Below are 10,784 nucleotides of genomic sequence, written 5' to 3'. Positions count from 1 at the left end.
ACCCTATGCATAATATTCTCTCTGTCATCTAGTCAATTGTGACTCAAGACATCCTATAGGGCAGGAAGCCCTCTCCCTATGGATTTCCGATACTGCACATCTTTATGAGACAGTCTCATCTTTCTCCTGCCGACCTTGCAGTTAGCAGCCCAATGCATAATCCAGTATGCCAACACGGCTTCTACATACTATTCTCTTGGGAGCCTAAAAGAATTCCAGCTTTAGTGTGTCTGCTGGTACTTAAAGGAGTCCTGTTGGCACAGTGGTGAAGCACTCAACTGCTACCTGAAAGGCTGGTAGTCTAAACCCACCGCTTCTCCACAGAACAAAGAAGGGATAACCTCGGAAACCCAATAGGGCAGTTTCCACTCTGCTCCATAGAGTAGCTATGAGAGGGATTCAACTTGACAGTAATGGCTTTGGTTTTTGGTTTTAGTTAGGGGGCTTGTCCAAAATGTATGATTACCAAGTTTCAGACTTCTTTTTATTATCCAATACATTTTATTTATATACAATTAGCCCATATTAGAAAGAATGGCATTGCCAGTAAGGCATCAAAGTATACAATCTAGCGAGTACCTCTCACAATGTCCCGAGGAAGGAAAAGTAGATGCAGTATTAGACACACCCAGGGAGAAGTGGCAGCTCCTGAATGGACTTGTGTGTGTGTGCTCCTGCACCTAAACTACCATTAAGAATGACAGGTGGAAGATGTAAAGACTCAAAACTGGAGTGAGGATTAAACTCTAGCATGTCTGTTGGGAATGCTAGAGCCTTGGGAGGAGGAACTGTAGTGTCCCTGTGGTAAAGTGAAACCACTTGTCATGGCTTTTCTACACAGTCTTTGTAACTCCTACCCAATGACTGAATGGGAACATGCAAATAAGGTGTACAGGCCTTTCATGAGGAGCTTGGACAGTTTTTCCATCTAGACTGGTGGGAAGGAAGCCATTGTGGAAGCAGAAAGAGCCACTTGCAGAGCACGGAAGATCCCAGTGTTAAGTGGCGGCAGCAACAAAGCCACCAGAGGTTGCAGCACGGACAGAGCAGTCAACTCCCCAGCCCACAGAGCAAGTAATCCTGAATGCCTTCACTTGCTTATGGGGTCACAACTCAAAATGATAAGAAACAGCTGTAAACAAGACCTCAAGATGGATGGACACCGAAGCTAGACCCATGGGTTCCAACAGAACAACTGTGAGAGGGCACAGACCAGGCAGTGCTTCATTCTGTTGCACACAGGGGAATACATAGGAGCCAACTCAATGGTAGTGGGTTCAAAATGTTTCCGGAGCTCTTTCCATTTTTTCAAGCTACAGAAATGGCAAAAAGACCTTGTGAGCTGAAAAGAGATTTCTTTTAACATTTCACTGGTCCAAAAATCTCAAACAAACCGAACTTGATGGTAATGAGATTGTGATAAGAGTGGTACAAGCCCCCAATAATATGATTTTTTTTAAAGTTCCAATGCTGTAAATCTTTATGGGTGTGGCTGGTGGACTTGAAGCACTTAGTTTAGGTTAATAGCACAATGCTCTACACTAGCAGCACACTAAGGCTTTCTTAGCTACTGGGGGCGGGGGTGGGGTGGGGTGGAAAGAACCTGTTAAGAAAATGAAAGTTTGAGGATTTTTTTTTTAATGAAGATAATGGAATTCTCCCACAAACTTTTGGAAGCCCCCTGGCGCAAGTGAACCCTGGAGTAAGTCTTTTACCCAACACAATACTGTCTGAAATAAAATCAAGATTCTTTACTAACAGAAAAGGGGCCAAAGTAAATTCCCACTCATAGTGACCTCTACAGGGCTTCTGAGGCTGCAACCTTTACTGCAGCAGACAGCGCCATCTTCCTCCTGAAGATCACCTGGTGGGCTTGAACCAGCAACCCTTTGGTTAACAGCCCAATACTTAGTGGATAGTGCTATCAGAGCTTTTAGGTTCTTTAGGATCCTGCTAATAGAAATCATCTCCCAAACAGGGCCGGTCATGCTGCACAAACCCAAGAACTATTATTTATTTATATTGTATTCTATATAAAATGTCTTCCTCTGAAGCTGAGGAGACAGCTTCTAACAATAATGAAGAAATATGGTTACGCCAGGAAGCTACCATACCAACTCTGGGCTTTGCTATGTGAAAGGATTGTAAATGTCTACTTTGTTAAAAGTCAATTCCAGTATCTGCTGTAAGTAGCCAGATAGAAATTCTGATAAATACTGACCAGAGTTATGTGAGCATAGAAATTAACCATAATATGTAATTCTCCCAAAAATTACTACGTGGAAGATGATAGCATTATTTGCCTTGATTACACAAGACATTTTTAAAAGACCTTTTGTTGCCTATAAACTTGTAATTAATTAGATGAGAATGAAATCTAATGAACTTCTTAACGTCTTCAAAAGCTTTAAAACACTTCAAAGACTTCAAAAGAATCACATTACCTTCACTCAGTAATTTAGCTGTCTCAAGGTCTTGAAAGGAAACGCTTTCATTTAGCTGGATAGGACATCGGTAATTTAGCATCTGTAGCAAGTAACTGATTCCATCAACAAGGTACTGAATGAAAGTCAAAGCCAAAGAATCAAAAGTATTATAGGCAAAATTGTAGAAATTTCAAATGTTTACTTCCTTCATTTTTCACTGAGGAGAAAATGGGCTACGTTATACATATATTGGATGTAATATTTCAATGACAAGAAATTCACTACATAATACAAATATATGCCCCCAAATGCCCAAATTACTAAGAGCTCAATTAAAACATACACACACACACACCGCCTTAACCAAGCACACATTTTCATAATATACATGGCTAAATATATCAGAGGAAGAAATGATAGACAGGTTCTATAGTAACTTATTTAAAATATGTATAAACTTACTTATTACAGAAACACCACAGTCAAACTTTTACATCTCAAAGGGTGACCTCCCATTTCCAAACCCGTCTAAATCACTGCAAATGCAGCCTCAGTGAGAACCTTAAGCAATACAAAATGCTGGCGGATGGCCTTAGGGTGAATTCTTGGTCAAAAGTGTGAAGATGGATCAGAAGGCACCCACTGTCTAGGCTCTAGATCGTGGTGAGTTCTTTAGGAGTGATCAGCTGGCAGAAAGAGGCCTACAACCAAATGTTTTCTTCAGGTCCTCCCAAAAATATGCTTAGGAATTAATCTAAATAATGTAATTATATTTGGAAAAAAAATCAAGAACTTTAAGCAACATGGAGTTTCTTGCCCTTCACCCTCAATGCCATCAAGTCATTTCCAACTCATAGCGATCCTACAGGCAGGATAGAAGTACCGTTATGGGATTTTGAGAAAATAACTTTTAATGGGCATATAAAGCATCATCTTTTTCATCTAGCTCATGAAAATCTGAAGTTTATTATTCTATCATCACAACAATCCCAGTTTACTTAAGGGTACAGAGCTTTGAAGAAGACCTGGAACTCAAACTCAGACCCTTTGACTCGGCTGCACTCCACCAAGGCAGCCTTCTGAAAATGATAAGCATCGACAGAAACAATGTCTAAGGAATGCTACCTTTTGGAGCAGAGCACATTTTCTTGAGAGCCACTCTCTCCTTTTGGTCAGAGAATGACAGTACATGTAGAGCAGGGCTCCTCTCCTCCAAGACAGGCATTCCAGCAGCTCATCCCCAAGCAAACCGCCATGCTGCAACACACCAAAGATCACAGCTACAGAAAGGAGCTTGGTATTTGTAAAACCAAAGATAATGTGAAGAAACAGGAATTCAAAACGCTCTTGTCTCACCCACTTTTACTAACACAGGAATGCCTTAGTTAGAACCAGCTGGATCAAAATGTAATGCTACATGAAAAGAAAAATGTGCTCAATTTACAAATAATTTTTATACAAAATAACTTCAAATACATTTTAGTGGTCAATTCTTTAATATACTTGAAATATAAGTACTACAACCTCTGAGTAAAAAATAGCTTTCCAGAATACGTTACTTGAAGCAAGATCATAGCTATTTTCACTACAACTGAGAAAAACGAATGAAAAATTACATGTAGGGGTTATCAAATTCGTTTAAAAGATCTATTCATTTTTTTCAGCAAACATTTACTCAGTTATGCATGCATGGCCAAGTAGGATCCTGAGGGGAGTGCACCGATGAGCAAGCTCTTTGAAAGGGCAACCTTGTGTTTCCTACGTGACTTCAAGTGACTCCTTAGTGGTGCTCTCAAGATCTAAATAGGCTAATAATTTGCCAGGATCTCATCTGTACCACTCTAATTTTAAAACACAAACAGCATTATATCTTAGATATACTCATAGATTTACAGCCTGCTTTTTCATTTAACAATACAATGGGACTTCAAAAAGTTTATGGAAAAAAGACAACACAATTTTTTTCACTAACTTTTCGAAGTTCCCTCATATATCAAACTTTAAGAAATCAAGACACTTTGTTCTCAACATTTAACATCGTGCCACTTTAGATACACTGCAGGACACTGACAAATTTCCCCTCTTGGACATGGAGGTAATTTCTACACTCAGTATCATAAATTATTGCTGTGACTATCGTAACATATACTCCTTGGGACATATTTCAGGTTCATTCCTTAGGCTACATTAGAAATAGGTTAGACTGTTTTCAAAGTTCTGGGTTATTATTCCTCAACTTTATCCTATAGAGAGAAGACCTTTTAAAATGAAAAGTAAAGAAACGACAAAAGTTCCCTAGATTATTTTCTTGATTTCTTATTTTGAAGAAGTAGGGCTTGGGAATGGAGCCCTAGTAACATAGTAAGTTATGTATTGGGTTGCTAACTGCAAGGTCAGAGCTTTGAAACCACCAGGTGCTTCACGAGACAAAAATGAGGTTTTCTACTCCCATAAAGATTTAAAGTCTCGAAAACCCACAGGGGCAGTTCCAGTTTGGGTTGCTGTAAGTCAGACTCAATGTGATGGCAGTGAAGGAGCGAGGGAGTACATAGGAGGCACCTGTCAAGAGCCGAGACATTTCACACTAGTTCTAAGTAGTTCATACTAGTCATACTCATTTCCTACTAGTTCATACATAAACATATTTCTAATGCTGAGCAGTCAGATTAAGAGGGTGCAAAATCAGAACAGAATCAGCAACTCTACCTATCATTACAGTGTCACTGTGTCCTGGGTGCTGGAGCTTAGCGATCAATAAGCTCTTGTACTATTCAATGGCAGAATGTACACAGGGGGGGGGGAACAACTAACAGAGAAAGCAACCTTGGTGGCGCTGTTGGGCAAGAATTGGACAGCTAATTACAAGGTCAGAAGTTCAAACATACCAACTGATCCACAGAACAATGAGGCTATCTGTTCCTGGAAAAATGCACAGCCAAGTGGTCATCTAGCTGAGCAGCAAAAGGCCCACATGGAAGCACACCAGACTGTGTTCATGAGGTGTTGATGGGATTATATATCAGGCATCAAAGACCCAGAACAAAAAATCATTATTGATGTGAATGAGGGGGAGGGCAGAGCGCAGACCTAAAGCCCATCTATAGACAATTGGACAACCCCTCACAGAAGGGTCACAGGGAAGAGACAAGCCAGCCAGGGTGCAGCATAACACCCATGAAACATACAACTTTCCTCTAGTTCTTTAATGCTTTCTCACCCCCCCCCCACTATCATAACTCCAATTCTACCTTACAAATCTGACTAGACCAGAGAATATACACTGGTACGGATAAGAGCTGGAAACAGAGGGAATCCAGGATCCTTGGACCAATAACGAGAGTAGCAATAACCAGGAGGGTAGGGAAAATGTGGTGGGGAAGAGGGGGAACCGATCACAATGATCAACATATAACCGTAAAACCGCCCCCCTCCCCAGGGGGACAAACAACAGAAAGGTGGATGAAGGGAGACAGCAGTCAGTGTAAAACATTAAAAAATAATAATAATTTATAAATTATAAGGGTTCATGAGGGAAAAAAAATAAGGAGCTGATACCAAGGGCTCAAGTAGAAATAAAATGGTTTTTAAATGATGATGGCAACATATGTACAAATGTGCTTTACACAATGGATATATGGATTGAGATAAGAGCTGTAATAGCCCCCAATAAAATGATTTTTAAAAATTACAGCCATGAAATCCTATACAGGGTTACTATGTCGGAATCCACTTGGTGGCAGTGGGTTTGTTTTTAATAGGTGGAGCAGCAATAAGAGATTAGGCAGTGGCACACATAATGGGAAAGTAGAAAAGAGTTTTGACATTGGCATTGTCCTTTCATGCAAATTGACCTAGAATGATGCACAGGACTAACAAAGAAAGAACAGTGTTAATGAAATCAATTAGGAAACTGTAAGAAAATACAATATTTGGATAAAAATAGGAGAGAAATGGAATATTTGTGCTTAAAAATGATTAGGAACCACAATTAATTCCATTACACAAATATCTTGAAGAAAATCGGATAAAATATATTCTTGTATCACTTAATGTAAAGAGATCTGGTAGCATAGAAGGTTAAGCTTTGGGCTGCTAATCACAGAGTTAGCAGTTCAATACCACCAACAGCTCAGCCAGGGAAAGTTGAGATGTTCTGTTCCCGTACAGATTTACAGCCTCAGAAACCCAAAGCATGGTTCTACTCTGTCCTATAGGGCCATTATGAGTCACAACTGATTTTAGTCTGGTGGTTTAATGTCCATGTGAAACAGGATTTTTCCTGATTTAATGTTATGCAAACACCGTATTACGTACAGGCAGGATCGCAAATGAGTTCTGTTCTAAATCTGTCTTTAAGTCAAACATATACCTAGATACGGTTCAGATGTGGCACAAGTCAGATGTTTGTCTTAGTATCTAGAGAACATTTCTATGCATAAACAACTTTAAAGGCATAAGAAAGTATCGCTAACACAACCTGGTGAGGTTGCTAACTGCAACATCAGCAGTTCAAAACCACCAACTCCTTCACTGGAGAAAGACAGACTTTCTATTCACATAAAGATTTATAATCTTAGAAACACACAAAGGGGCTATATCCCATTTTATATGACTTGATAGTAGTGAGTTCAGGCTTTGGAGTAATAATCATGTGCAGAGCAAGGCAGCACCCATTTGTTACAGACCATTTTTTATAGGAGTAGGGACCATTGGTTTGTGTTCAGTTAGATGTTACCCAGCACATGACTTTTATCTGCTGGCATTCGTGAGAAGTGTTGAGACTCTCACACCTCCCTCTTTCCATTTTAATTCAAAACAGAGACAGATTCTATTAAGAAGAAAAATATACTTTCTAAAGAACAGTACAGTAAGAATTACCAACATTCCATTATAATTTCAAGGACTGTAAAACTTACTTTTGGATGTATATTATTTTCCTTTACTAAAATTTCTGGTTCTGAAAGAAAACTGAGTAGATCTTTTACTTTCTGTAGAGAAGTGTCTTCAGGAAAATCTTCATCTACTAGCTTGTTCTCCTCAAAATATGTCATGTCCAAAATAGCCTGAAGAAATAGAGAAAAAAAAACCTTTATATGATTTAATCTTGAAAGAAAAACTGCGACTAGTTTAACTTTATATGCAGATGCTTTATTTACCAAGTTATTTCAAACCTGTACCAAGCATTTGAGGAAGAACTTGGTGATTCTATGGTAGAATTCTCACCTTCTATGTTGGAGGCATGTTCAGTTCCTGGCCAAAGTGGCCCAGGCATAGCCACCACCCACCTGCCAGTGGGAGCTTGTATGTTGCTATGATGCTAAGCAGGTTTCAGTGGGAAACTTCTTTAGTAAGAAAGATGATGAAAAAAGGCCTGGTAATCTACCTCTAAAAATCAACCGATGAAAACCTTATGAATCATAACACTCCAATCCACTGCTAATAGGGATCGAGCAGAACCAGGACTTCTTTAGTTCTTTTATAAATGTTTATGCAGTTAGCTCTTTTACACTATGAGACAAGGGCAGAATTAATAGCAGCTAACAGCAGGGTGCATTTATATTAGAAAAAACGAAGGAATTCCTGGCTGTAAGCATAATTCAAAGCAGACCTTATGAAATAACAGTATGAGTACCCGACTAAAATTCGGAATTCACAATGACAGTGCTTCCCTCGGCTTCATGATATTGTGGGATAAGCAATGGGTTGGCACTGCAAACCCACCAGTCACTCCTATCTGAGAAAGAGAAGGCTGCCTGCTCCCGTAAAGATGTGTAAGCCTGGAAACCCTACCTTGGGTCACTATGAATTGGAATTAACTCTCTGACAGTGAGTTTGCTTTTGCTGTTTGCTCCTTTCAGAAAATAAGATGGGATTTGTTTCAATCACTATAAATTAATCACAAGAAATATCATGATGAAAAGTGTATCACTAGAGTCCATTACATATGGGGTGTGTGTGTATATGATGTTGTGTGTATGCTGCTGAGTAGTTACAATTCATAGAAACCCTGAAGCAGGAGGCAGCCCGGCATCACAGGCTGACCTAGGCTGTCGTCTTTATGGGAGCTCAAAGTCAAGTCTTTCCTCCTACTGAGTAGCTACCTGGTGTATTCAAACCACCAACCTTCCAGTTAGCAGTGAGCACATCTACGGCTGTGCCACCAGAGCCGTGTATTATTCTAAATTTTTCTGAATGGCTGTTTTCTCAAGTTAAAAGCCTCTTGTCTTATATACTGACTCTTGAGAATATTTCCGTGCACCTGGAAGGAGGATACCATTCCCATGATGCAGTTCAAACACGAAGTCCCCGGGGCATTCCTTAAGCACAAAGGAGAGAGTCTGTGCAAACACACCTCACACTCACCCAGCCCTTCTCTCTTTCCCACCTGCTAGACTGAGAGTGAGGAGACCTGGTGAGTTAGCGGTTACGTGTAGGGCTGTTCACTGCACGGTCAGCAATTGGAAACCACAAGCTACTCCACGGAATCCATTTAATGGCAGGGAGTTTTGTTCTGTTTTCTTTGAGTAGGAGAAAGAAAGCCAGGTTCGAGTGTCAATTTTACCACCAATCACATAACCAATCAAAGATAAGTCACTTTTATCTTAAGCCTCAGTTTCTTCATTGATTTGAGAATAGAACAAATGAGTATAAAGGATTTACAGTATTACCTAGGGAAAAACAAAACAAAGCATCTACAGTACTGCCACAATGTCAATCTCAGCCTCATCTTTCTCCAGTGGAGTAGCTGGTGACTTTGAACAGATAACCAGTCATTAGCAGCCCAATGCTTAGCCCACAATACTACCAGGGCTTCTATAACACTACCTAGCACAATGACCCTTTTAAGTGATAGGTGTTAACTATATGGAAGGCCTACACCAAGAACACCCCCAATTTCAAACCCATGGCTATTGAGTGAATTCCAACTCATTCTGACCCACTGGCGCTATGGGTTTCCGAGGCTGTGAATCTCTCATTTTTAATAACAATTTTTAAGTGTAAGTTAGGTAAGGGTTTACAGTTCAGATCATCAACTTTGTATTCAATAGTTTAAACTACCAATCAAACCCCCCAGTTAGTTGACCCTTCACCAGCTCCCCTTCATTTCTCTTCTTCTTGTAGAGACAACTTGGGTGAAATGGAAGCTAGCAAACACAGTAAAAACCCGCCAACAACTGCCAAAGTCGGTTTCCTTTGTAAGGAGCCCTGGTGGCAGAGTGGACACAAGTTAGGCTGTTAACTACAATGTCAGCAGTTCAAAACTACCAGCCCTCTGCTGGAGTAAGATGAGGCTTTCTACTCCCATAATGAGTTACGGTCTCAGAAACCCATAGGGGTGATTCTGCCGTGTCCTACTAGGTTGCTGTGAGTAAGAATCAACTGGAAGACGGTGCATTTGGTTTTGGGTTCCTTTGGTATGAAAGTCGTTAATAGAAAGCTTCACTTTTCTCCTGGGAGCATCTGGAGGTTTCCGAACTGTTGAACTTGTGGTTAGTACCTGAAAGCTTAACACGTTGTGCCACCAGCGCTTCCAGGTAAGATTATTCATTCTACAGAACTTAAGTTGTTTATGCAAAGTCTTAAGTGGATCCAAGAGGATCTGGGAAATCTGAATTTCTTGCTCTAAGTTGTCTTATTCCTGGAAATAAGGGAAAATGTTTAGAACACGCCCATGTGAGAGAAACAATGGTACCCATCATATGCAAAAGAGCAAGCAGTTGCCTGAATGGATTGGGAGCTAAACAAACTACTACTAAATTCGAGTAATACCTTAGGGGTTTTTGAATAGATGTCAAGAGGCTCATTCAAGGATGATGTTTGAAAGCAAAAACTGTTAGGAAGCTCCTGACAGAAAGTACAGCAGAACCCCAGTACTCAACTGCATCAGTACTGGACATTTGTGGACAGTTTGTGTTTCGGGCATTCAGGATTAGTTGGGTATTGTTATTACGCACTGTTTAAATCTTTTGCAGCTGTGTCTCACGCGTTTTGTTATAATTCTCTTAGTTTTTGTAGCTTAGTTTTTGTAGCTTTCTGTACTGTTTTTAGATTAAAAAAAAACATGGGTCCTAAGAGTTTTTTGAAAAGAATTATAATACCAAACTGCTTAACCGTGTTATCACTATTGCTGATGATAATTTAGAAAATTTATGGAAATGCCAACAGCAGACTGTATTAGACAGATTTTTTTTTTTTTAAGAGAAAACCAGCCAGGTCCTAGTGAAAAAAGGCAAAGGGAAAAAAACTCCTGAAAAGCAGCTACCAGTAAATTTGATGAAAGGGGAATCCCCTTCCAAATGACACTCTCTCTCCATCCCTCTTCTCCACACCCATGTTCACAGATCCAGTTCCTCATCA

The 10,784-nt window shown here is 40.0% G+C and overlaps 1 protein-coding gene across 2 annotated transcripts in view; it reads right to left on the bottom strand.

Annotated features, from left to right (window-relative positions):
* RIMOC1 (RAB7A interacting MON1-CCZ1 complex subunit 1) overlaps window positions 1-10,784 on the bottom strand; it is a 31,495-nt gene that overhangs the window by 15,095 nt on the left and 5,616 nt on the right. The window contains exons 1-4 of one of the 2 annotated variants that reach the window (XM_075540979.1): window positions 9,925-10,057; window positions 7,343-7,489; window positions 3,552-3,683; window positions 2,445-2,559 (exon numbers count right to left, since the gene is read on the bottom strand). In XM_075540979.1, the coding sequence (XP_075397094.1) occupies window positions 2,445-2,559; window positions 3,552-3,683; window positions 7,343-7,489; window positions 9,925-9,975 (445 nt within the window). In that variant the 5' untranslated portion in view covers window positions 9,976-10,057. Of the gene's footprint in view, window positions 1-2,444; window positions 2,560-3,551; window positions 3,684-7,342; window positions 7,490-9,924; window positions 10,058-10,784 lie in introns of those variants that run through there. The other variant, XM_075540978.1, reaches the window with a different exon arrangement.

Source organism: Tenrec ecaudatus, chromosome 2, assembly GCF_050624435.1.
Source record: "Tenrec ecaudatus isolate mTenEca1 chromosome 2, mTenEca1.hap1, whole genome shotgun sequence".
NCBI lineage: Eukaryota > Metazoa > Chordata > Mammalia > Afrosoricida > Tenrecidae > Tenrec > Tenrec ecaudatus.
This window is presented reverse-complemented; position numbering and strand designations above follow the sequence as displayed.